The sequence below is a fragment of the Tamandua tetradactyla genome, chromosome 15, assembly GCF_023851605.1.
Source record: "Tamandua tetradactyla isolate mTamTet1 chromosome 15, mTamTet1.pri, whole genome shotgun sequence".
Taxonomy (NCBI): Eukaryota; Metazoa; Chordata; class Mammalia; order Pilosa; family Myrmecophagidae; genus Tamandua; species Tamandua tetradactyla.
The window spans coordinates 27,736,167-27,764,037 of record NC_135341.1 but is presented as its reverse complement, the minus strand read 5'-3'; the positions used below and the strand labels follow the sequence as shown (position 1 = coordinate 27,764,037).

The following is a 27,871-nucleotide window of genomic DNA, read 5'->3' as shown; positions in this document are numbered from 1 at the left end:
CTGAAAGCAACGACTCAAACAGACATTTGCACACTGATGTTCATAACAGCATTATTCACAATCGCCAAAAGATGGAAACAAACCAAATGCCCAGCAACAGATGAATGGATCAACAATTAGATGGAATATTATGCAGCCGTAAGACAAAATGATGTCCTGAAGCACATGACAAGATGGATGAGCCTTGAGGACATAATGCTGAGCAAAATTAGCCAGACACAAAAGGACAGACACTGTATAATTCCACTTTTATGACCAGTATAAAGGTATAATCGGAAGCTTATAATACAGAATATAGGGGACTTAGAGATACATAGAAGCTAGAGATGGGTGAACCTTTAGCTAATGAGGTTGAACTCCAATGTAAGGGAATAGATAGGAGCAAAGTGGATCTAGAAGTAATATTCCCTACTGGGTCTAGAAGTAATATTATCATATTGAAGATGAACAAGATTGAAAGGTTGTATAGACCTATGTGTCCCACTGACTTACACTATAAATATGAATGAGTTCTCATAAGAATTACTCCAAAGATATGATTTTTGTATAAAGAATGTTTAAGTTCAGGGTACAGAGGGAAAACTGCTATTGCATGCTATGAGCTGTGTTCAAAAGGAAACCATCAGCACTACCACAGCAACAGCAGAGGTAAATAATGGGGTGAGGGACAAGAGTTAAGAGGAGGTTTAGATTTCTTATTTGAGGGGGGTGTGTTTATTGGTTTTCTGTCTCTTGGGAACAATGAAATTATCTAAAATTGAGAATGTTGATGGACTGTGGACTTTGGGCCCTCTACATGATGCCCGATGAATGCAGGTGGTTGAAGGATGCACTGAAGGAGAAGTGGATTGGCTAACGATGGTGTATATGTATGAACGAAGGTTGTGCTGCTACAAAAAGGAACAACGTCATGAGACATGCAACAATGTGAATGAACATGCAGGACATTTGGTGAGACAAAATAAACCAGAAACAAAAAAACAACAACGGTCTGGTCACCTTTAGAAAATGTTTATAAGAAAACAGGGGCCTAGATTGTAAGCTTTTAGAGCAGACACATTAAGTCCAGAGTGGTAATTATTATTTATGGATTTTGAGAGGCTGTTTTATATATATAAAACCTGATACTGATAGGAATGAAGCCGAACAGGTTGGGGTGAAAGTAATTCAGAATATAGGGGTAAAGTCTATATTTTAAAACCACATATACTCTTTGAGACCAATGGAAGAAAGGTTTATTTGACCTGGAACTGTAATTTTCTGTAGTGCATAATCTAATTCAATCTATCTGTATAGCTCATTTGAACAACTGAAACACAGGAAGCACAGAATAGGAAAGGGGTCCTTTAATTCTATATAGATTATTGTAGTGCCTGGAAACAACCTAGAGTATATTAAGCAGATAATCAAAAAGTATTGGCAAAGTCACCTGAGGGAGGGGAGAAAGACTATGGAACTATTAAACCTTACCATCAGGGAATCCCCTGATACTGTGTCAAACTTTAGGGACACCCAAATCAATAGGCCATGCCTTTGATCATGAGGCTTACTCTTGTGAAGCTTATGTAGGTAGCATAGAAGCTTAAACTTCCTATAGGCATGCCTAAGAGTTACTTCTGAAGGACCTCTGTTGTTACTCACATGTAGCCTCAGTCTCTCTAAGCCTAACTCTGCAAGTGAAATCATTGCCCTCTCCCCTATGTGGGACATGATAACCAGGGGTGAAAGTCTCCCTGGCAACTTGGGAGAGGACTCCCAGGGATTAATCCAAACCTGGCACCGTGGGGTCAACAATGGCAGAGAGGGTTCAAATAGAGTTGACAGGCTTCTCTAGAGGTTGCTCTTATGCAAGCTTCAGGTAAAACTTGCTACCTATCATAACCTGCCAATCCCAACCAGGACCATTCCAGCCAATCCTAAAGAACACCTAGGGCAATATATAAGAGTCCACAAGGGTTCCAGGAACTAGAGTAACTTTCCAGAAACCTACAACCTCCAGATGGGTCCCTGTTCCAGATAAGTCCTGACACCTAGTTAGCCCACGTAGAAACACATTTCATATAACACATAAGGCCAGCTCAAATATTTTTATTTTACTTAAAAACTGTAACAGTTACTAAATATCAAACATTGATAGAAGCACTTTACAAATATCATCTAATTTAATTCTTACAACAACTCCACAAGCTAGGTTGCACATAAGGAGAACTGAGGCAATTATAGAAAGGCTAACTGACTTGCCTGTGGTCACATGGCTAGAAGTGAGATTGAATCCCTGCCTCCTGTGTGTGACTTTAATATCTGTATACATTCATTAGCTGATTAAACTGATAAGATTGAGGAAGCTATTAGAAATGGGTTGAAGCCTTAGAGAGACCTTAGCACTGGAGAAAGACATAATGGAGCTGACAACAAAAATAATTCAGATGCCTTATTGAAATATTTAAAAGGAAGAAAAGGATGAAAGCTAATCCTTCTACAGTCAAATCTTTCTTGAGTAGCAGTGAAACAGCAAAACAGTGAGGCTTTAATTTCTTTCTTTTGCTTCCTCTTCTTTCTCTTTCTTTCACATTTCCATATTTTCTAAATGTTTTATACTGAATATTATTACATAAGTAATAAGAAAAAAAGTTAAACTTTTAAAATGGGAAGGGTAGTGAAGATCCAATATAGGGAGGATGACTAAAGCTAGAGAATATTTACCTGTCATGAATAGAGTTGATATAGAGGTTCACAAACCAAGTGAGTGAGTACTGGTACATGGGATCAATGTTAGCGAGGTCTGCAATGCTAAAAAACAACACTGATGAATGTTTAGCGATGGGCCTATAGCCTTCGCGAGACTCTGCTATTTTGAGTTCTGTTTTTTCTGCAATCTAGGAGAAGACAAAAAAATCGAGATTAAAAAATGGGGAGAGTGCTTTAATCATGTAATTTTCAAAAATGAGGTTTATTAAGAAAACTGCCTTACCTAGTCAATAACAATAAATATATTAAACTTTTTTTTCATTCTAAGTTTATTTCTTCTGTGTATAGATGCTATATAGATCCAACTAGGTTTTAAATAACTGGACAGTAAGAGATTTTTCTCTTGTGAGTTTGAAGTTAGAGTTTCTATATTTTGGTATTTATCAATTTTTTTTCTTTTCCTGGAAGTCTAGTACAGCACTTTCCTCAGGGACCTCAAACAAGTTAGAATTTTAAGAACCAAAATATTTTTAGCACTCTTTGTTTACCTGTTGTTTTTTTGTTATCTCATTGGACATAATTTTGGCAGAATCTAAGACTTTAATTGCACTTTCATCTTCTAAAATATTCCCTTCAGAAGATGATAATGTTTCTAAAATTCTTCTCTCTATTTCTTTCAGTTGTTTCTTATTAGCTGCAGACTGAAGAATAAGAGCATTTCGTTCCTCTTCTAATTCTGGTCTAGAAAATAGAAACATTTCATCCAAATTTGTAATATTTTATCTAATTTATATCTAAATATCATGTATCACAATGTTGTAGACATTTAAGTAATTTTGCAGACATGTAACATACACCAAGGTAATTAAATCTCTTTATTCTAAGGAATAAAGGAGAAATTGGTTCATACAAATAATAATTTGAGAAATTTAAGCAAAAAATGCATTAATTGTATACATGTTAAACGTGACAATAACATTAATATTTTTTGCAAAATATTACTCATGATGAATATAGTTTTGTATTCTGCATTTTCATTCTTATCCTAAGCATTTTCTCATTTCATTAACATTTTGTACACAAATCTTTGAAAACATTTATGTTTACATCTATAGCATATATTCCTAGGGGTAAAATTTCTGGCTCAAACATGAGGATAGAAGTCAGAAGTCATGGCATGTCATCTGAATCAAACTAACCATACCAAAAGCCCAATATGACATGGTCCACATATAACTTACTTGTTATAGACTGGTTATTTTATTTATTTTATTTATTTATTTATTTATTTTTTTAGACAGAGAAGGAAGGAAGGATGGAAGGAAGGAAGGGAGGAAGAAAGGGAAACATCTTTAAACATTTTCTTGTTTTTATTATATTTTGTTTGTTTGTTTGTTACATGGGCTGGGGCCGGGAATCGAACCGGGGTCCTCCGGCATGGCAGGCAAGCACTCTTGCCCGCTGAGCCACCGCGGCCCGCCCCTAGACTGGTTATTTTAAAAGATTATGCAGTTATTTCACTTATAATAACAAAATGCAAACTTTGACAGAGTTCCAAAGCAATTACATGACTAAAGTATTAATGGCTACAGACATTCCTTTCTGGACCATTTGGAAGCATCTAAGAAAAGACATACCTCTCCTTTGCAACAACAATACCTAGTAACTGATCTTCAAGTCCCTCTGGTGTTATCATGAAATTGAGCAAAGACACCTTTGTAGCAAGTTCTGGCATATAGTGTGGATTTCTCAGTTTTGTGGTGATATAAAATTTGAAATCAAATGAATACTCAATAATGACTTCACCAAGTCTGATGCAATCAATGCCACCTATTTCAGAAAATACATGTATAATAAATAAGCCGAAGTTACATAGCCCCTTCCCCAATGTACTTGTAAGGACTTGCCTAGGTTATAAACAAAAGGTATGAAAGTAATTTGAAAAAGAAAACAGATAAGACAAAAGTCAAGAAATCAGGGCAAGCATGCAATCATACAGCAGAACTCATTCTGGATTAGTATAGAATTTTTTTTTTCCTATACTAATTTTTTGTCATGGAGTCTTCTAAATCAAGAATCCTTTTGAGTTTCCTTTCTCCATCAATTTTCAATGACAGTTCCAAATTATTTACACAAGATTAAAACTATTAAAGGTATTGCAATTTGGTAGAGCTAAATTTTTCATAAGCAGAAAAATGTAAGATGAGCCATGCTTATCTTAAAATCAATTCTGGCTTACATTCACCATCATTATTATTAATAATGGGCGTTGTGTGGTCCCTGGTTACAAGATAAAGGAATTTTAGGCTGGCTTCAACTTCTTTATACTCTCTATAGAACAACAGTCTAGATAACAGTGGTTCAGGTAATGAAGAGAGGGCAAGGTATTCATTTTAGAATACATGACCTAAGTTCATTCCTGATAGCTTGTTTCAAATTTCCTGTCACTCATAAAAATGTCACAAAGAAGTTTTTAGTTATCTACATTATCTTTAGATCTATGCAGTACTCTTTTCCATACCTAAAAGATAATCCAAACATCTTCCAATTCTAACAACTAATATTGTATTCTACCTTGTTTAAAAGTTTGTCTAAGTAGTAAGGGTTCCAACGATGGATCGAGTTCTTCACCAACATTTTCTAATAGAAGTGGCGTTCCAAACTGAATACAGTTTTCCAGTATTCTCATATAGTCTGAATCTGATAGTTTAATAACAGCAAGCTGATTTTCTTTCTCAGAGTTTTTGATCCATTTATTGGCTTGACCCTGGGGGTCAATCATTAATGGCCTAGAATATAAAAAGAAAAAAAACTCTGAAGGGGAGAGAGAAATCTTGATATTCCTTTAAAAATACATAGTTTAAATAATTAACACCATCATCAATATCTACAATTACAGAGTGCTTCCCATAGACCAAGGTCGTCAACATGGCTACATAAGACAACCCCTGAAAAAACCTCCCCAGAGATTCCGTGCATAAAAGGACATATCTCACTTGCTTAGAACTCTGGAGAGCATTAGAGCCTGGAAAAGGACTTCACTTATGCTGAATCAAAGAAAAGGAAAATTACCAAGTAGGAAACTTCCATTCCAGGCCTGCTGGTCTACTCCACACAGCTTATTTGGTCCACAGAGCTTGGGGAGTTACTCAGAGGCCGTGGGAGGGATCTCTCCCACCTCCCATAGGGGACAGCAGCAATTAGAACCCCATGCATGTCCAGGCACAGGGACAGAAGTCAATAGAGAACCAGGACAGACCATAAGCCATAGGAGTACTGCATACAAAAGTGCCCCTATGGGTAGGGGGTTGGAGGGGGTTGGAAGAATGTATGTGTGTGTGTGGAGTGGGGAGGGGGAAATCACAGTAAAACTGCAGCTGAAAAGTGCTGCTTTCATTCAATCCACTTTCTGTTGCCTGGACCATCTAACAGCAAAATGGACTTTTCTGGAGTGTCCAACCTTTTAAGAATGACCTCTTCTGGCTTCTGGGGGCAGGATACACTATTGGGGAAGAAACTTGAATTAGAAAAACCTCACAGAGAAAAAAGAAAGGGGGAAGGGATGTTAAACTGAACTACTGCAAGACAGGAGGGTAACAGAACTGAAGGAAAACAGAACATGGAGTGAAGGACAGAATTTAAACAAAACAGGAGCTGGGGAGAAAATTCTGCACAAAAACAAACAGAACAGCCAGAGACCTGGGTTCGATTCCTGATGAATGCCCATGCAAAAAACTGAAAACAAACAAACAAACAAACAAAAAAACAGAACAGATCAAGATTCATGAAGAAGAAACAGAAGAAATGAAATTTTCTCCTGGACGTGAAATAACTACACAAAAGTGCAATCTTAAAAACTTGTACGACATATCCAGGGCAAGAATCAGATGAAGAAGAGCTGAGAAAAATCTGACTGGTTAAGCACAGACTGTTCTAAAGGTCTAGAATAAGCTGGACCAAGGATCATAGAAGATCCTTAACACATAGTCAATCAACAATAAAACCCTAGACAAGAGGTAGAAACTTTAGAGACAAGAAATCAAGATAATCAGATGCCTAGGTATCAGCAAGAAATAACCAGCATATAAGAAAGAGGAAGGTATGGCTTAGTCAAGAGAACAAATTGAAACTTCATAGGACACAGAATTTGGAACAACATAATCAAAGAAGCTCAAACAAATCTTCTAAATAAATTCAAGGACGTGAAGGAAAATATTCATAAAGATAAAGGAAATTAAAAAGACAATGTGTATAAAGAAGAATTTGAAAGTATAAAAAGAAACAGCAGAAATTATGGGGATGAAAGACACAATAGTAGAGATTAAAAATACACTAGGGGCATGCAACAGTAGATTTGAACTAGCAGAAGAAAGAATCAGTGAACTAAAAGAAAGGACAATCAAAATCATACAGTCAGAAGAACAGATAGAGAAAAGAGAAAAAATTGAGCAGTGTTTCAGGGATTTGAGTGACAGCATGAAGTGCACTAACATATGCATCATGGGTACATTAATTGGATGCAGGTTGTCCTACCTGACTCAAACCCAGAATGGGGCATGACCCTGGGTGAGATGGTTTTCTTCAGCTGAAAATAATTCCTGCATGGGGCTCTGGGAAGCATAACACATTGTCCACTACTGATGGACAGATGAGCCTGTACCAGATATAACCAGACTTATTATGAAATTATAGTTATTAAGATAGCATAGCACTTATGCAAGGATGGAAAACTAGAACAGAATAGAGAGGTTTAAAATGAATACATGTGCGTACAAACAAACAGATACAAACACAGAGCTTGGTATGTAAGAAAGGTAGCATTACAGATCACTGAGGATAGGATGGCTATGTCAGTAAACAGTGCTATGGTATATGGCAGAGATGTAAAAAGAAGTAAGCACCAGAGTTTTAATTGTAAAAAACATGCTTCTTTCCCAGCTCACTATGATTCTTTCTCTGAGAACTATTCCCTAGACCTCTCTACAGTATAGACAACTATACTCTAGGCCAATCAGATGTTCTCTCACAGGAATTAGAATTGGAATTCAATGGTTCTGGTTATTTTATTCCATTAAACTGATATCTTTTGTGAACTCAGGAATTGAGACTTCTATAGTGAGTGGCCACGAGCACAGAGGAAAAGAGGCAGCCTATCTTAGAGGTAGGCTAATGAAGCAGTGGCACAGATAGTAATACATAAGATAGGTCCAACAGTCCCTGAGAGAAAGAGACTTCAATGGCTGCCTTAGTTATTAAAGGTTTCCCATTTTCACCTGCTGGACCAAATTTTCTCTGGGATACTCATAAGGTGGTTTAAAGTGAGTAACCAAAAGTATGAACCTTAGCTATATTTCTGGATTTCACTGTCAGGACGAATGTGGAGGACACTAAGCTTCTTTAGTCACTTATATTGGTATCAACAAGGATGGTAGCTATAAATGGCCACACAGCACCCATTAGGCAAGAAATAGAGTCTATATGAAGGAATATAAGTCTAGAGACTCATCCTTCCATACTAAACAAATATATGGGCTGGTGACCAGGTGATGTAAAATAACATGGAGAGAGGGTAACATTCCTTTGGAAGAAAATGACAAATTCTTGTTCTTAATTTATATGCTACCCAGAAACTTCTGATTTACTTGAATTTCAGTTAAGGCTTATAGCTATCAGTGGCATTTTCTGAACTATAATGTAAAAAAATTTGAATGGCTATCAACTGTGTGGAAATGGATTCTAAAACAGAATTAATAAATAACCAAGGGTCTGTTAAATATAACTCTTTCCCTATACTACCAGAGAACACGTTTTTTTTGAGTAGCTAAAACAAACTCAAAATTAAAATAAATTTTTACTAATTGTTTAGAAGTTCCAACCTATGGATGTTCACTCTCAAGTAAAATTTTGAGTGAATAAACACTTAAAATATGATTACTACATTCTTATGTTTTAAGAACAATACTATGAATATAAATGAGAATTAATTGTTTTGAAATATATAGAAAGGTTTCCAAATAATATAAAACAAATAATAATTCCAAGTTTTGGAATTTAAGATTTCCATATATAATTAATTTTCCTCCTATTCGAAAAGAAGACTGAGACTCCCATTAAAGTTTTAAGGGTGGTGGAAGTGATATACTAATCATATTTCATTGTAGTGCAGTAATTAAGAAAAAGAATTTGGAAGTTAGGTGGCTTAGGTTCAAATTCTGATTCTGCCATTCATTAGCTTAGTGATCTTACTAAATTTCAATTTAATAAGTGCTTTAATTTCCTCATCTTTAAAACAGGATAATAATAATATCCAACTCATAAAAGTGTTGTGAGGATGTAAGGCACTTAGAATAATAGTAACAGCTCAATAGTATCTGCCATATTGTGTTTGAAACACATTTTCATGAAAATACTTTCTAAAATTAGATGACAATACCATAATAAATGTCATAAATAACAACCAGGGGAAATTATTTCTCATTTGAGAGTAATTTTTGTCAAAGATACAAATAAAAGGATAACACTTAAAAAACATTTGGAAAGTTCTTATAGTTATCAATGGTATCGATTAAGAATGATATCCATCGGAAATTGCATAAATGATCAAGGTATTAGCATCATGAGAATGGATAGAAATACCCAGATAAAACAGACAAATTTATAGCCAAAAATTGGAAACAGTTAGGTGTCCACCAATAGGAGAATGCATAACAGCAACATATTTATACCACACTTTTATTCAGCAGTAAAAGGAACAAACCACTAATGCATGCAGTAATGTTCGAATTTCAAAAGCAATAGGCTGATGGAATAAGCCTAATAGAAAAGATCACACGTTGTATGAACCCATTTATATGAAGTTATAGAACGGAAAAAACTAACATATGGGTGAAAAATCAGAACAATTACTTTCTTGGGTGGCATGGAGAAGATGTTTACTGGAAAGGACATGGGGGAACCACCTGAAATAATGATCATGTTCCATTGAGGTTTGGTTGCATAGGTGTATACATTCATTGGAAATCACTGAATGGTATGCTTAAGTTTTGTGGATTTCATTATATGTAAATTCCATCTCAAAAGACAACAACAACAACAAACCATAAACAGATACTTACCTTTAGTTAATGATACGCATGCTGAAATATTTGGGGGAAGTATATTAACATCTGCAACTTAAATTGAAATGCATAAAAAAGATGGGTTGATGGATGGATAGAGGGATGGATAGAAATGTGATAAAGCGGTAAGTTTAGTAAAATGTCAACCGCAGAATCTAGGAAGTGGTGACTATATATGGGTGCTTACTATAAAACTGTTTCAACTTTTCTATACATTTGAAATTTTTAAAATAGAATAATGGAAAAAAAAATACTTCATGTTCCTTACCAGCGCCTGGAGTTATTCACAATCACTGCGTTATCTATGGAAAAAGTATCTGTTGGTAATCCAGCAATATTCCAAGCTCTAATTTTTACTGGATCACCCAGGGTCTTACTCAATAAGAACTCCTCTGAACATGGGATTTTTTTCTCCTGTAAAAAATAAAATTCTGATGATATTTCATCTTATTTATTGAAGTATTTTAAAATTAAAAATGGATCCAACTGTCATTAGTAGGTTTTATCTAATAACTCTAAGGAATAGAAAAAAACTGAATCAAAAGTTGATATAGAAGTATTTTACTGAACAAACACAAAGCAAAAACAGAAAGACCCCATATTTTCAGTGATCCCTTTCCTTCACTGTCCTTTACCCCAAATTATCCTTTCCTCCAAAATGTCCCCCAAAGTATTTTATATGTTCTAAAAAGAAATTTATGTAGTATAAAACCATTACCTTACACAACATGCTCCAATCTCTTACACATGTTTGTCGAAAGCCAGAAGTGAACACACCAAGGTAGGCTATTACTCCTGCTGATACTAAGACATCACCTGTCAAATTATTATATACTATCTGAAGGTCATCTGCAGCTTGAGCCCACCTGTGCATTCAACCAAAGGCAAAAGAGATTCATAATAAGAATTATAGAAGACAATAACTGAAAGAGCAAGAAGCTCCTAGTTCAAATTCTTTAATAAAAAGCTATGTAATATTAGACATTAGCCTATCTGTAAATTAAGGAGGTTGGGTCCCTTTTGGAGCTAAAATGCTGCAATACATATTTATGGTTGGAAATGACAATCCACCTTTAATTATTAGCATATTAAGCATTTCTTTTGGGATTTCTTGTCCCTTCAGAATAAGCAAAAATAGACTAATAATACAGCAGCATTCTGCCTAATAATTCTCTGTAAGATGATTTAGTCTACTAGTCCTGCTATTTGTTTCAATATTTATTATTAGGCTGTAAAACATACATATATTTGCAGTTCATTACCAAAAATTGCATTTAAACTGTACAGAAGTTGGCATACTATTGCCAAGGTTGATACAATTTTCTATTTAATGAAACCTTTAAAATAAAAAAGTTCATTCCAAAACCATCTAATCCATACTACAAAGTATTGTCAAAGGTATATTGCCTTATCATGTTATTCATTTAACAAATATAATTAATAAATGGGATAGTTGGCTGGCCAGTGTAAGTAAGTAGATTAGAAAAAAGCTAACTGGCTTTGTTAGATCAAGCCAATTACATCTTTTAAATACATTTTAAACAAGTGGGACATACTCATTCCTCCAACATTTCATTTAAAAAAACTTTAAACATACAGAACAATTGCAAGAATCATACTAATGAGCACTCACACACTCACCATTCAGATTTCAGAAATTAGAATTTGCCTTCTATGTGTGTGTATGTTTTAGAACCATCTGCAGGCACTGTCCTTGACAAAGACATTTCCGTTTGAAGAGATCAGGCCAGTCACCTGATTCACAACCAGCCATTTTAAATCAGAAATCATAATAACTACTTCCACAAAGATCACACATTCAAGTTTGGTAATCTTAAATTTTGTTATAATGACTAGAGATCTGACCTCGACTTTTCTCCACCCAGTCCTCCAATTAGTTTTGAAGCCCTTTCAAGTTTCTTAGCACAGAGTTCCACTTGATCTTCTAGACGAACCTTTTCTTCAGTTTTCTCACGAAACGTTTTTTGTAAATTTTCCAAATGATGCTCTACTTCTGTCAATTCAGCTCTCTTCTGATTCAAAAGCTCCATTGTCTCAGCTAAAGATTTCTGAGCTTCTGTTAATCGGGCTTTCTTAGGAGCCACTACCTTTTGAGAACAATATATACAAATTTGTTGCATTTTTATAAAATTGATATCTATATAATGCCTTTATAAATATTACAGGTAAGGAATTTATTATAATAAAAATTCCACAGAATAAACATTTTGTCATAACCTTACATAATATTTTTCATACAAATAAAGTAAAATTTGTCAATATTTTTATAAAATATATAAATCATTCTGATCTAGCAAGCTATCACTTAAAAATGTATAAATTATTCAGGACTGGCAAAATGTCACAAATAGGCAGTTTGAATTTTTTATCAAAATAATAAAAAGTTACTACTCAACTTTTGAGGAAAACATGTAACAGGAATAGTAAATGTTTGAAATACATGAATGTGCCTTTTTTCTTTTGCATCTCCAAGACTATGATCTTCCTAGTCAACCGGAGGCATATGAGGGGATAAATACAAATAGAAAGAAAGCTTTAGCCATTCAGTTTCCAAAACTGAAATTAAATTTTTGCTTTCTCAACAAATTTTGAAAAGCAAGACTTTGGGAGAGAAGGGATTTTCCAAAGTTCTTGTTTTATTATGCTCATTAGTATATCAAGAATGAGGTTTGGCCAACTTGATCACTGAATGTACTATAAACCACTAATTAGAAAGAACTTAGAAGATGAACAAAGAGAGTCAGTGTCAGTAAGAAATGTGAGAGACCTAATCTTTATGGTGCACTGCCATGTATGAAGCTGAAGGCAAAAAGGGACAGGGAGGTAATGTACCAGACACAATATGGCCTGCTTACTCTCCTCTGGGATGAAATCCTGAAGGGACAACATGTAAATAAGTTGATAGAAAGGATAAAGTTTCCCAGAATGTCTTGACTTCTGTATAGAAGGGATCTAGAAGAGTGTACATGCCCTGTGAGACGGCAGAACTTAGTATTGAGCGCCAGTGGATCTATTATGAGCCTACTGTGAGAAGGGTCAAGATGCTCAAAAGAAGGCTATCCAGATAAAATAGATGCTATTTATTTAACAAGTGCATATGGTTCTATTTCCTAGAACTAACAATCTAGGGCCTTACCACTTGACAGCCACACAATGTACCTCCCTTAGGAATATTTTCCTAATTGTTACAGCTTGATCATTCATTTTCTGCCAGCCTAAGTATAATTTCCAAACTATTAGAGATCAGGACCTGCTTTTCTCCAGTCTTTTGCCTGCCAAATTAACAAAATGGTCTTAATTATTCTTTCCTTCCCAGGGGTTTGGACCCAGTGGGTGGTCAGGGGATCTTTCCATGCTCTACCTACTAACTACACTGAATTTTCTTAATTATGACCCTTTGGTTCCAGTTTCAGTCTATTTTTAATCTGCTACTTTGCCTTTAATACTGTGGATTTTTCTTTGCTTCTGCTCTCTCCTCAGCAAACCTAATTCCCTTTTGCCTTAGGGTCCGATAGCCATAGGCCAACCAACTCCAATAATCATCATGGTTCCCACAATTTCCACATCAACTCCAAAAGATTATGCCACATACAAGTACTTTCTTCACCTACTAGGTATTTTGTCGATGTCTGATGATTACTCTGCAGCAGGACAAATTCTTCCTGGAATCACTTTTAGAAACCACTAGATAATGTATGCATAGATTTAATTTCTGGGACAATTTAAGTAAAAAATGGATATGTTAACCCTCAAAATACCTTTGCAACTCTGTCATACACTTCCATTGCCATGATCCACTTGCATAAACCCTCAGCCGCAGAAGAAGCTTTAGCAACTTTAGGAGGGTCAAATTCAGGGTTTGATAAATATTCACTACGAATCTTCTGCATAACTGTCACCTACACAGCAAAGATTTAGTTTTAAATTTTAATATTTATCACATAATCATAATGAAAAAAATTATATACAATAATAAATCTGTAAAAACAAAAACTTTTAAAACCAAAATCATTTCTTCAAGAATTATCTTAAATAGGCACAATAATTTTAAAATAGGCGCTATTCTGAAATACAAGTCCATTTGTGGGCAAAACATGCAAACATATTTTAGATATTGAGACAAGATATGTCCTTGAAATAATTAAAAACTTTCTTGGAATTCAAGTCATTCAAGATTGCTGTAGAAGTTGCTCCAGATTGCCATTTCTCCACACAATCTTTGAACAATTAGTAAAACCTTGCATAGCCATCTACTCAGAACTCCAGAAAACAGTTAAAAGGGCTACAGTAATTAGATGAGTGCTGAATCAAGGAACCACAGCTTTAAAAAAGGAACATGAAATTCATGGTGCTCATCCCCACATGGTATAGAAACAGTCTGTACCCCCATTTAGAATTCCTGGAGCTGTTCCAGAGGGAGCAGAATAACCCCTATGCAGATAGTGGGGTCCCTGTATATCACTGCCAACCTATCAGGTGGCAGTCTGACAGGCTGAAACAGGAAACTCATTCCTGGCTGGCCCTCCCAGCATAAGCAGCTTGCTGATAGCTAAAGCAGTGTAAAAAACAATGAAGTCAAAGTGGGTTAGTGCACAGAATCAACTGCTTTAAGAGAGGAGACCACTCAGAAAGAAGGAAAAGTCTACTGCATAGGGGAGTAGAGGGGACATTTTGGAATTCCTAACACCACGATCAATCAAGCACATTCCCAGGACAACATGTAGGTTCAAAAAAAGATGGAGAGAACCCTGCACATCACTTTCACCTCAGGCTATTTCTTCTTTTAACATTTTTTTATTGTGAACTATATATACAAAAAAGCAATAAATTGAAAACCATATTGTAACAAGCGGTTACAGAACAGAGTTTAGAGTTTGGTATGGGTTACAGCTCCAGTTTCAGGTTTTTCCTTCTAGCTGTTCAAGACACTGGAGACTCAAAGAAATATCAATATAATGATTCAGCAGTCATACTCATTTGTTAAATCCTAACTTCTCTGTTGTAACTCCTCTTTCTCCTTTGATCCTTCTCCCAATCTTTAGGGGTATTTGGACTATGCCCATCCTAAATTTTTCATGTTGGAAAGGGGTGTGTATAATATAGAATAGGGGGATGGAACTAGTTGATGCTCTCTTTTTAAAATATTTTTATTACTAAAACAACATATAAACACACAAACATTCTTACATACAAATATTCCATACATGGGGTCCAACTAGTAGCTCATAATATCATCACATAGTTGTGAAATCATCATCCTGATCATGTTTTTGAACATTTGCATCACTCCAGAAAAAGAAATAAGAAAGAAAAGACTCATACATACCATATCCTTCACCCCTCCCTCTCACTGATCACTAGTATTTCCATCCACCCGGTTTATTTTAACCTTTGTTCTCCCATTATTTGTTTACTGTTTATCCATATTTTTTATTCATCTGTCCATACCCTAGTTAAAAGGAGCATCAGGCACAAGGTTTTCACAATCACACAGTCACACTGTAAAAGCTATTTCATTCTACAATCATCTTCAAAAAAACAAGGCTATTGGAACACAGCTCTACAGTTCAGGTACATCCTTCCAGCCACTCTAATACATCATAAACTAAAAAGGGAATATCTATATAATATGTAAGAAAAACCTCCAGGATAACCTCTCAACTCTGTTTGAAATCTCTCAGCCACTGACACTTTATTTTGTATCATTTCTCTCTTTCCCCTTTTGGTTAAGAAGGTTCTCTCAATCCCTTCATGCCAGGTCCTGACTCATCCTGCAATATCTGTCCCACGTTGCCAGGAAGGTTTACACCCCTAGGTGTCATGTCCCATGTACAGGGGAAGGGCAATGAGTTGCCCTATTGGCTTAGAGAGAGAGGCCACATCTTAGCCACAAAAGAGGTTTTCTGGGGGTGACTCTTAGATCTAATTTTAAGTAGACTTAGCCTCCCTTTTGCAGGAATGCTTTTCATAGGGGCAACCTCCAGGATCGAGGGCTCGGCTTACTGTCCTCTCTGCTTGCTAGAATATAAGAAATTCTTCAAAAGAGGAACTTGAATATTGCCCCTTTACTCCCCACTCCCCTAAGGGGACTTCAGAAATACTTTATTCACTATCCAAATCTCTCTGGGATATTGGGCATCACACTAATCTGGACAAACCAACAAAATCTCATGTCCTATGCAAGATTCCGTGTACTTATGGTGTTAACTAAGCTGGCCATACAAGTTAAATTAGGAAATGCACTATCCCAAATATAAATCTTGCACCAAATAAACATCCCTCCTTTTAGTTTCACACAGAAGTTGAAGTTTTAAACATGGATGATATCATCCTTTACCCAGTCTTCTGATATACCTTAGTCCTATTCAGATCTAGTTGATATTCTTGGAGAGGCTGGCCCCTCTGGGCTTCAGGATTTATCTGGTCTAGGAACCATGTGGAGGTTGTAGGTTTCTGGAAAGTAATCACAGTGTGTGCAACTTTTGAGGAATCTCAGATAGAGCCTGAGGTATTCTTTAGGGTAACAGGATGCTGTTGGTTGGGGGTTGGCAAACTGTGACAGTTAGCAACATCTACTTAAAGCTTACTTAACAGTAGCCTCCAGAATAGCCTCTTGAATCTATTTGAATTTTCTGAGTCACAGATACCCTATTTGTTTATATTTCTTTCCTCTCTTTTAGTCAGTAAGGCATTGCCAATTCATTGGTAGCCAGGGTCAGACTCATCCCTGGAAGTTACATTCCACATTGCTGGGGTACTTTCAGCCTGGATGTCACGTCCTATATAGTGGGGAGGGTAATAATTTTCCTTGCAGAGTTGGGCTTAGAGAGAGGCCACATGTAAGCAACAAAAGAGTTGTTCTCGAAGCAACTCTTAGGCAAAACTATAGATAGGCTTAGCTTCTCCATTACAGAATTAAGCTTCATAAGAGCAAGCCTCAAGATCAAGGGCTTTGCTACCACACACAGGAACTGTTAAAAAGTTGAAAAAAGGATCAGACTTTGACTAGAGATATGAATGAAGCTGATCTGGATATGACTGGGGTAGATCAGAATACAGGGTAAAGATGATATCATCCATATTTTAAAACTTCAACTTCTGTGTGAAACCAAAGGAAGAGTTGTTTAATTTAACTTGTATGGTCAGTTTAGTTGAACACCATAAGTACATGGAATTTTGAATAGGGCATGAGATCTTATTGGTTTGCCCAGGTTAGTGTGATACTTTTTATCTACCCCAAGGTAATTTGGGCAGTGAATAAAGAAGTATTTGCAAAGTCCCCTTGAGGGACTGGGGAGAAAGGAGGAAATATTCAACTTTCCCATCTGGAGAATTCCTGATATTCTCTCAAGCAGTGGGGATAACCAAATCAATAGGTTGACCCTTAGATGTTGGGGTTTTCCCTGTGAAACTTATTTCTGCAAAGGATAGGCTAAGCCTATTTATAATTGTGCCAAGAGTCACCCCCAGAGAACCTCTTTTGTTGTTCAGATGTGGCCTTTCCCTATAAGCCAACTCAGCAGGTAAACTCACTGCCCTTCCCCTTATGTATGACATGACTTCCAGGGGTGTAAATCTCCCTGGCAACGTGAGACAGAACTCCTGGGATTCACCAGGACCTGGCATCATGGGATTAAGAAAGCCTTCTTGACCAAATGAGGGAAGAGAGAAATGAGACAAAATAACGTGTCAGAGACTGAGAGATTTATAGAGTTGAGAGGTTATCCTAGAGGTTATTTTTATGAGTTATATAGATATTTCCTTTTTAGATTATGGTGTATTGGAGTGGCTAAAGGGAAGTACCTGGAACTGCTGAGCTGTGTTCCAGTAGCCTTGATTCTTGAAGATGATTGTATAATGATATAACTTTTAAATGTGACTGTGTGAATGTGAAAACCTTGTATCTGATGCTCTTTTTATGCAGGATATAGACAGATGAGTAAAAATATATCGATAATAAATAAATAAATAATAGAAGGAGGGAGTAGGGGTAAAATAAATTGAGTAAATTGAAATACTAATGGTCAATGAGAGAGGGGTATGGGGTATGGGATGTATGGGTTATTTCTTTTTTCTTTTTATTTCTTTTTCTGGAGTGATGCAAAAGTGCTAAAATGATCAGGGTGATGAATACATAACTATGTGATGATATTGTGAGCCATTGATTGTACACCATGTATGGACTATATGTGTGTGAAGATTTGTTAAATAAAAATATTTTATAACAAAAAAGATTAGGGGCTTGGCCTATTGACTTGGGAGTCTCTAGTGTTTCAGACAGTATCAGGGCTTTCCCTGGTGGTAAAGTTCAATAATTCTAAATTTTTTCTAAAGTCTCTCAAGGGGCTTTGCCAATACTTTTTAAATTATCTGCCCAACAGACTCTGGGCTGTATCTGGGTATTACCTTAAGCTACAGAGAATTACAAGCCTTCATTTCCCTTCTGGGCGCCATGTTTTTGGGTTGTTTAAATGAGCTATCCAGACAGATTGAGTTATTGATTATGTGCTACATAAAATTTAGGTTTTGGACAAAACAACGCTCTCTTCCACTGGTCTCATAGAGTAGGTGATGTTCTAAAATACAGACAATGTCCTCTTTACCCCTGTATTCTAATTTACCGTAGTTCTGACAGATCAGTTTCATTTTTTTCTCTAATCGAAGACTGATCTCTTTTTCAGTTTCTTTTTAACAGTTGTTCTATGCAGTAATGGTGATTTTCAGAGCTGCAGAACTCCAACTCTGATTGTTAGGTGTCATACAGGTAGCCAAAGTTCAAAGGAGATATCAGGTTCTACAAATACAGCACAGCATCTCAAATAACAATGACAGCTCCAGACTAAATGTGACTGCTATAAGAGCTTACAATTTAGGCCACAATTTTCTTATAACTATTTTCTAAAACAGACCATACAATATTTGTTCTTTTGTTTCTGGCTTAGTTTGTACCCCAAAATGTTCTCAAGTTTCACTCACTTCATTGCATGCTTCACCACTTCATTCCTTTCTGTAGGTGCACAATATTTAGACACATGTATACACCACAGTTTGCTTTTATTCAACTTCTCAGTCAGTGTATCTTTCAGCTATCTCCATCCACTGGGCATCATTGATAATGTCCAAAGTAAACAATCCATGTCCCGCATTATACTCACTCAGTTTTACAATCATCAACACTCAATTTTAGACAATTTTTATTGCTCCAAAGAGAAAAATACCCAATAAACATACCCTCATCAAACATAAAATCCAAACCTCCCCTTCACTCTTATTCTTCTCCCCCAATCATTTACCCCTGGTATTGGTGGTACTGTTGGTGTCTTCCTGTGAAATGTAGACCACAGCATGCAATGGTAGTTTTCCTACTATACCCCTCTATTACTGACTCTTTGTACAAGATTCATACCCTTGAAGTAGTTCGTACAAGAATTATTTATAATTGTAGGGTTAATTGGTGGGATACATGGCTCTTTACAACCCCTTTTAATCATGTTTACCTTCAAAGTGGAAATATTATTTATAAACCCACTAATGAACTATCTTCATGTCGATTCATTCCCTTACATTAAGTTCATTCTCATTAGCTAACTATTCACACATCTCTAGATTCTATGTATCTCTACGTCCTCTATATTCTACATCATTATGGCCTCTACCAAGGATAATAGCAAAACCACGCAGTATCTATCTTTTGTGACTGGCTTATTTCACCTAGCATTACATTCCCAAGACTCATTCATGTTTTCCTATGCTTCATGACCTCATTTCATCTTACTGCTATATAATACTGCATAATATGTATAAATCACATTTTGTCACCGGAGGCTGTTTTTGATTGAAGGGTTAAAATATGAAGGACAGCACCAGCCAGCACAAGGCCAATTTTCAAAGACCACAAGAAGAGTTGTTTTTTTGTTGTTGTTAGTGTTGTTTGTTTGTTTTGCATTGGTTTGTTTGTTTTGCTTAGCTCCTGGTACTCTAGGAAATCTCTGTCATATCACCTGCTAAAGACAACGTTAAAGAACAGACAGCTCAGGGGCTAAATCCCAGAGTTATCATTTCAACATATTAAAAAACACAGTGTTCATCAAGCAATTACAAGGCAAAAAAAGAAATAGGAAATGATGACCTGTCCAAAGGAACCAGACAAAAATCCAGAAGCTACCATCGAAGAAAAATGGACTTTGAACATACTGGAAAGACTTTTTTTTTTTTTTTTTTTTTTTTTTTAAAGAGAGAGGGAGGAGGAAGGGAAGGAAAGACAGAGAAGGAAGGAAGGATGGAAGGAAGGAAGGGAGGAAGAAAGGGAAACATTTTTAAACATTTTCTTGTTTTATTATATTTTGTTTGTTTGTTTGTTTTTTACATGGGCTGGGGCCGGGAATCGAACCGGGGTCCTCCGGCACGGCAGGCAGGCACTCTTGCCCGCTGAGCCACCGCGGCCCGCCCATGGAAAGACTTTTAAAAATGATTTTCAATATGGTCAAGGAAATAAAAGAAAACACAGATAAAGACATAGAGGATATAAAAAAAAAAGGTGAGTGAATGATATAAGAATCTCACTAAAGAGTTAAAAAAATGTAAAATGAGCCAAACAGAAATACTGGAGTTGAGGACCATAGTAACTGAAATTAAATTCCCTAGGGTTTCAACAGAAGCCCGGAGCTGGAAGAAGCTAAAAAAATCAGTGATCTTGAAGACAAGACAATTGCAATGATTCAGGCTGAGGCGCAGAAGGAAAAAAAGTGAACAGAGTCTAACAGACTTATGGGGCACCGTAATGTGTACCAATTTAAGTCTTATGTGAGTCTCAAAAGGAGAAGAAAGAGAGATAGGGCAGAAGGAATATTTCAAAGAAATAATGTCATAAAACTTCCCCAATTTAATGGAAGGTATGATGTATCCATTTCAGAAGCCCAACAAATCGAAAACAGGATAAACTAGAAGAGAACCATGCCCAGATACACAGCAGTCAAGCTGTCAAATACCAAGGACAAGGAGTGAGTGCTGAAAGTTGCAACAGAAGAGCAACGTATTGTATAAAAGAAAGTCCCAATAAGATTAAGCATTGATTTCTCATCAGAAACCATGGAAGCAAAAGGCAGTAGGATGAAATATTTAAAATTCCAAAAGAAAACAAAAATAAAAGGGAGTTCATCACCACTAGATCTGTATTACAAGCAACACTAAAAGATGTTCTTCAGACTGAAAGGATTGAAGACAGTAGATTGAAGCAGCATAAAGAAATGAACAGTTCCAGTAAGGGTTACTATATGAGTAATCATAATCACCAGTACTAATGCACGTTTTGGTTGAAACTGCAATTTTTATTTGACAGGCTAAAATGCAAACGCATAAAGCAATGATGTATCTGTTTGGATTTATAATGCAGAAACATATCATATATAACAAGTACACCCAAAAGGTGGGAAAAATGAAGGAGTATAAGAACAGTGTATGTTTATCCTACTGAAGTTAAGTTGGCATCAAATCACACATGACTGTTATTGATTTAGGATGTTAACTTTAGGTCCTAAGTAACAATGAAGAAAAAATCTGAAATATATACATATAGAATAAATGAGAAGGAACTCAAAATGGTATGATATAAAAAATCAAATAAATATGAAAGTAAGAATTAACAGAAAAATTGAGGAACAAAATGGTATAAGACTTACAAATACCAAATAGCAAGAGGGGAAAAGAAAGCCCTGCATTATCAGCGATTACTTTAAATGTAAATTAATTAAACTTTAAAGTCAAAAGGCAGAGTAAGGGAGAAAGGATTAAAAAACGGCATGACCCAACCATATGCTATTTTAGCAAAACACCTTTAATTAAAAAACACAGAAGGTTGAAAGTGAAAGTATGGGAAGGATAGATCATGGAAATAGTAACCAAAACAAAGCTGAGGGAACTATACTAATATCAGATAAAATCGATTTTAAGCCTAAAACTGTTACAAGGGACAAAGAAGATCACAATATACTGATAAAGGGATCAATTGAAAAAAACAGACATAAAAATTATAAATATATATGTACCTAATGGCAGAACCCAAAACATATGAAGCAAATACTGATAGAATTGAAGTAAGAAATAAATGGTTCCACTTTCTTACTGAAGACTTCAATACACCACTTTCAATAATGGATAGAATATCTGAACAGAAGTTCAATAAGGAAATAGAAGACTTGAAGAACGCTCTAAATCAACTGAACTTAACAGACATATATAGAACACTTATCCAACACCAGCAGAATATACACTATTCTCTAAAGCATGTGTCATTCTCCAGGATAGACCACATGTCAGGTCACAAAAACAGTTTCAATAAATTAAAAAATATTGAAAGTATACACCTTATCCTCTTCAACCACAATGGAATGAAGCTAGAAATCAATAACAGAGAAAGAAATAGAAAATTCACAAGTATACAGAAATGAAACAATGAACACTTAAACAATGAATTGGGTAAATAAAAAAACACAAAGGTAATTGCAAAATATCTCAGGCAAATGAAAATGAAAACACAGAATATCAAAATTTATTGGATGCAGCAAAGGCAATCCTTAGAGGGATATTTATAGTTCTAAATGCTTGCACTAAAAAAGAAGAAAGCTCTCAAACCAGAGAATTAACTTCAGAACTAGAAGATCTAAAGAGAAGAACAAACTAAACCAAAAGGAAAAAATGAAAAAAAAAAAGAGCAGAAATTAATGAAATAGAGAATAAACAACACTACAGAGAATCAATAAAAACAAAGTTGGTTCTTTGAAAAATTCAATAAAATAGGCAAACCTTTAAAAAAAAGAGAGAGAGGATGCAAATGACTAATATTAGAAATGAGAAGGGGTCATTACTACTGACCCCACTGAAATAAAAGGACTTATAAGATAATACTATGAACAGCTAGTCCACTTAAAAAGAAAATCTAGATGAAATGAACAAATTCCTACAAACACAAAAACTACATTGTCTCAAGAAGATACAGAAGATCCCAAGAAACCACTAACAAAAGTGGTTTCCTTAGTCCCCTAAGGAAAGGGACTGAATCACTAATCAAAATCCTCCCTAAACAAAGAAAAACCTAGGATCAGATGGTTTCACTGGTAAATGTTACCAAACATTCCAAAAAGAATTAACACCAATCCCACTCAAACTCTTCCAAAACATATTTGTGAACTTTCCATTTCTTCCTTTGTTACTGATTTCTAGATTCATTGTATTGTGGTCAGAGAATATATATTGCATGATTTAAATATTTTGTAATTAATTGAGACTTGTTTTGTTACCTAACATGCGGCCTATCCTGAAGAATGAGCCATGTGCATTTGAGAAGAACGTGTATTCTGTTTTGGGGGGTCACTTAACCACTTAGTCTACATATATCTGTTAGATCTCGTAAGAGTGTTGTTCAAGTACTATATTTACTTACTGATCTTCTGACTAGATGTTCTATCTTAAATGATCTCACTGAGATGAAATAATTAGAATAAACAAACTAATAGAGTCAGGAACTAGAACCAGGTTACCAGTGACAGGGGTTGGGTAGGGAATGGGGAGTTAATGTTTAATTGGTACAGCGTTTCTGTTTGGGATGATAGAAAATTTTGTTAATGGATGGTGGTGATGGTAGCACATTATGAATGTAATTAACACCACTGACTATATTTGAATGGGGTTAAAAGGGAAAATTTTAGGTGTGTACACGTGTTTAGAATAAAAATTATAAAAAACCATAAGACTGTACAACACACACAGGGAATCCTAATGTAAACTATGGTCTATAATTAATAGTATAATTATCATAATACTGTTTCATCAATTGCAACAAAGGTACCAAACCAATGCAAAATGTTACTAATAGGGAATATAGTATATGTGGTGTGTATATGGTAATGTATTTTCTGAATGATTTTTCCATATATCTATGACTTCTCTAATTAGAAAAACATATTTCCGTGGACTGTAAGAACAAATGGAAACAAGAGAACAATTAAGTATTAAGAAGTAAATGAGTGGTGGAAAAGTATGCATTGTACATTTTTTATCTTACATAATTTTGCATAACAGATTTATAATAATAATAAAATATTACAAAATACCAGAGAACTCTCTCAAGTCAATAAAACATTAAAACAGTAATTTTAAAATGACTTTCTAATTGCCTGAAAGAAGATAGGTTTTATATATCATGAGAATATATATTGATACCTTCATTAATAAATTTAATATTCCTTTATTTGTATGTTACTCCTAAAAATGGACCATCTTCATATATTTTATACAACATTGCATGATGTTAAAGATTTATACAACTTTGCAGTTACATCTATGGAAAAAAATACAAAGAAACTCACTGGAATGTTGTCTTTGTCATATTCTTTCAAATCTCTTAAGAAATTCATATCTCCAAGAAGTTTTTTGCTAGGACCCCAATAATCTAGTATCTGTAAATAGAAATTATGACAATATTAAATATACAATTAAAGATGCTCACTATTAAAATTTTCTGCTTGAAGTTTAAGATACATTTAGAGAAAACATATTTTCAAAATAGTAACACATCTCCATGGAAACAGACATACACTAACCCCAACCCCACTCCCCAAGAAAGTTAAATATAAAGACTATTTTAAATGTAATCATAAGCTTTTCTATGGAATTTATTACCTAAAAGCTTAACCATTCAAAGGAAAAGGATGTGATTAGCTTCCTCTTGAAAACTTAAGAAAGGCAGCTAGCATAATCACCATAATTTCAATAAGAAAATAAAACTTTATTTCAACTTTTAGTCTCCTTTTTCCTTTGACTCTTTCAAAACAGAAAGTTAAGCATTTTTCTCATAGATACCCTTGCCTACCTATGCCCTCCAAGTGAAAGAAAGAAAAGAAAGTGGAAAGTCAGAGATTACACATTGCTTTGCCATTTATAGGGTAAAGCACAAGGTACTTGTGCTAGTAAAAGATATTGAATAACTATTAATACGTTTTTTCCTGCATCCAGAAGCCTGACCATTTGTGTTTGTGTTCAAATGAGAATAACTTGATAAGGCAAGAGCCCATTTATCTTCTTTATTATCTCTATGAAGAATTGAATGGTCCCTAAAAGCCCAATTCTCCAATTCAGGGATTCAAACACAGGTATTGTAAAAACCTGAAAAGAAAGTAAGTCTATAAATTTAGTTTAGGATAGAATCTATGTCTTCCTTTTTAAGAGCTACAGATTTAAATAATAATCATAATAGTAACAAAAAATAACTAACATTTATTGTGAATTTACTGCTTGTGAGGCTTTTTATATAAGAGCTTTCCATATATATTAGCTAATCTAATCTTACAACAACCTTGTGGGGTATGTACTACGATTATTCTCTTTTAACAGAGGTGCCTTGACAAGTTCACATTGCTAGTTGGTTCAGGATTTCTGCCTACAGACATCCTGGTTCCAGACTATATACTTTTAACAATTTCTTTATACTGCTTAACTCGGTCGAGGTTTTTGAATGCTCAGGAACAACATCCATCTATGATGTATCACATATATGAGAATCTTTGCTGGAAAAAATGTACGTAACTCAGCATTCATTCAAACTCAACCTTACGACAGGGGTGAGTCCTGCATAGATAGAAAAGGAGTTGGAAGCAATTGGAAACACATTTTTCTGATGCTATATTGCCTTATATATATATATATACATATATGGCTAGTGTTTTTCATAGTTTATTCCAAACCCATTCTAATCTGGAAAACATGTTTCTTCTCTGGGTTGGATACGGTTGCCATTTCATTTGATAATAGTTGCTGCAGATATGTTCAACACATTCATTAACACAATTTAAATATATACCTACTTATTACCTTGCCTCCAGTTCCTGAAGGATCTGAAATTTTTTCTGGTTTTATATCCTTCATGACACAAATAGCAGCCATGACTAGTTTAACGCCAGATGGAGGATTCTTCATTGATTTCACAATTGTAATGTCAGCTGGCTAAATCAAAAGAAAGCAGGATATCTTCAAAATACTTTTTTCAAATGAGCTTAAAATGTTAGGATATAAGAAAAGTATTCCTTTTCATTTGAAATTGTAATGGTTTTTTGCTTTGCATGGTTGTGAAATAATTAGTGGAAGAGAATTTAGCATAGATTAAGATTAATAATCTCAAATGTTTGGCAGTTCATGCATCTGTATGTGAAAATGATAAAAGCCATGAACCCTCCAGAAAAATGAGTTTTGCACATATATAGAGAATTTGCATATAATTACATATAAAGTCTACATATAGAACCCAGGTTAAGAACTCATTTAGATAAAGACTTAAATTCCATGTTTATTTATATACAATATTTGTTTTATCCTAGAAAATGAAATAAGAGGTAGGTTCCAATTTCAAAATTGCTTTCTAAAAAGCTATACATTGTTCTGAGAGATACTAAAGACTCATTCTAATGTCCTTATGACATCCCTTGCAATGGTGCAAATGCTGGAACACTAGCAATCTATATGTCTTAATTTCCCACACACCTAGAGTTGTGGATAGGAATTAGGTTCCACCAGAGATCACTGGGTGATACTAGAATTGAGGCACAATAAATGGCAAGAGCAGCAGGGATAGTGAGACATCCATTTTAACAGTATGGGTTGAAGCATAGGCAGCGTGGTTCCAGAGCCAGGAGCTCTGCAGAGAGGCTCTGCAGGCTTCTGACTCAACAGGAAGCCTCGAGATATGGCAAGAACCATTCTTCTGGCAGTCTATTCTGCAAATTGGCTTTGTGCATCATTCCTGACAGTTCAGCCTAGGATGTTTTTTTTATCCCCTCCAACAATTCTGTAATCCATTATATAATTCCCTAAAGAATCCTAGCTTATTTATACTAAATAACATTGATTCACTCCTCAGCAACTAAATCCTAATTCACATAATATAGTACCTGGTATCAGGAAGGGCATAAGCAGTAGTCTGTCAAGAAAATGGGAGCATAATATTGATGACCTGTACTGGTAGGGTTTGAAGACATTCAATAATCCCATGAGATTCAGAGGTTGGGACATTGATAGTCTATGGTATACAGTGGTAAAACAGTTATTTAAATTAACCCATGGTCACCTAGAATAGAGTTCCCATTAAAAACAAGGCTTTTTAAAGGTGAATAGCGGCTGCAATAAATCTTAAGACAAGAATGAAGAAAGACCATGGGGGTTCTAGCCCCTATCAGGATAGTGGAGTGAGACACTTCAAAATTGACAGAAATGTTGCATAACCAGCAAGGACTGGCAAAAGATTTTTCTCAAAGCTGCAGAAAACAGTTAAAAGATGTAGGAGCAGGGAGAGTGCTGAATCAAGAAAAAAGGCTACATTTAAAAGTGCTAGGATCCCATAGCTCCCTGATTGGCCCTTCCCTGCCCATCACAGTTCAGCATGGAGTCAGATTAGCTTCCAATGTGGAGCCCAGGTTCCAGTCCCAGAGGGAGCAGAGTGATCTCAATGCATATACCCGGAGCATGTATTTCTGGCTTAATCTGCCTAGTGGTAGCCTGAGGGACTTGCTATTGCAGATATTACCTGCATGTAGATGGTAGCTCAGAGAGCTTATCTACAGAATGCTGCAGGATAGTAGTCAAGTAGTAGTACCTGGAGCATGGAAGTGCTAGCTGTAGGACATACGGTGTAGTACACAGGACTGTGAAGAAACTATTTACTAGAGAACAAGGAACATTCATATCTGTATTAAGGAGGAGTTCGTAGGGACACAAAATACAAGACCTAGAAAAGAGGTCTGCAAAGAAAGGATCAGGGTGACTCCTACACTTTGGCCTGGAGCTTTTCTCTAAACTCATTTTATGGATGCACTCTAAAGGAGACAGCTCACAAAGATAAATCTGCAGAAACTGGGAAAAGCATTTTCTTTTTTCCTTTTCCTCTTCCTCCTCTGCCTCCTCCTCCTTCTTGCCCTCTCTTTAATTTTTGTAAGCTCCTGAAATTCAAGGAAACCTCTACTATAACACTAGCTGTATATAGGCTTAAGGAACAGATGCAT

The 27,871-nt window shown here is 35.5% G+C and overlaps 1 protein-coding gene across 7 annotated transcripts in view; it reads right to left on the bottom strand.

Annotated features, from left to right (window-relative positions):
• DNAH12 (dynein axonemal heavy chain 12) overlaps nt 1–27,871 on the bottom strand; it is a 313,559-nt gene that overhangs the window by 50,739 nt on the left and 234,949 nt on the right. For 6 of the 7 annotated variants that reach the window (XM_077128914.1, XM_077128917.1, XM_077128918.1 and 3 more), the window contains 10 exons: nt 25,692–25,819; nt 24,191–24,280; nt 13,586–13,726; nt 11,673–11,914; nt 10,525–10,672; nt 10,075–10,220; nt 5,263–5,477; nt 4,326–4,518; nt 3,237–3,429; nt 2,704–2,876 (listed from right to left, as the gene is read on the bottom strand). In XM_077128914.1, coding sequence (XP_076985029.1) covers nt 2,704–2,876; nt 3,237–3,429; nt 4,326–4,518; nt 5,263–5,477; nt 10,075–10,220; nt 10,525–10,672; nt 11,673–11,914; nt 13,586–13,726; nt 24,191–24,280; nt 25,692–25,819 — 1,669 coding nt within the window. Of the gene's footprint in view, nt 1–2,703; nt 2,877–3,236; nt 3,430–4,325; nt 4,519–5,262; nt 5,478–10,074; nt 10,221–10,524; nt 10,673–11,672; nt 11,915–13,585; nt 13,727–24,190; nt 24,281–25,684; nt 25,820–27,871 lie in introns of those variants that run through there. The other variant, XR_013162717.1, reaches the window with a different exon arrangement.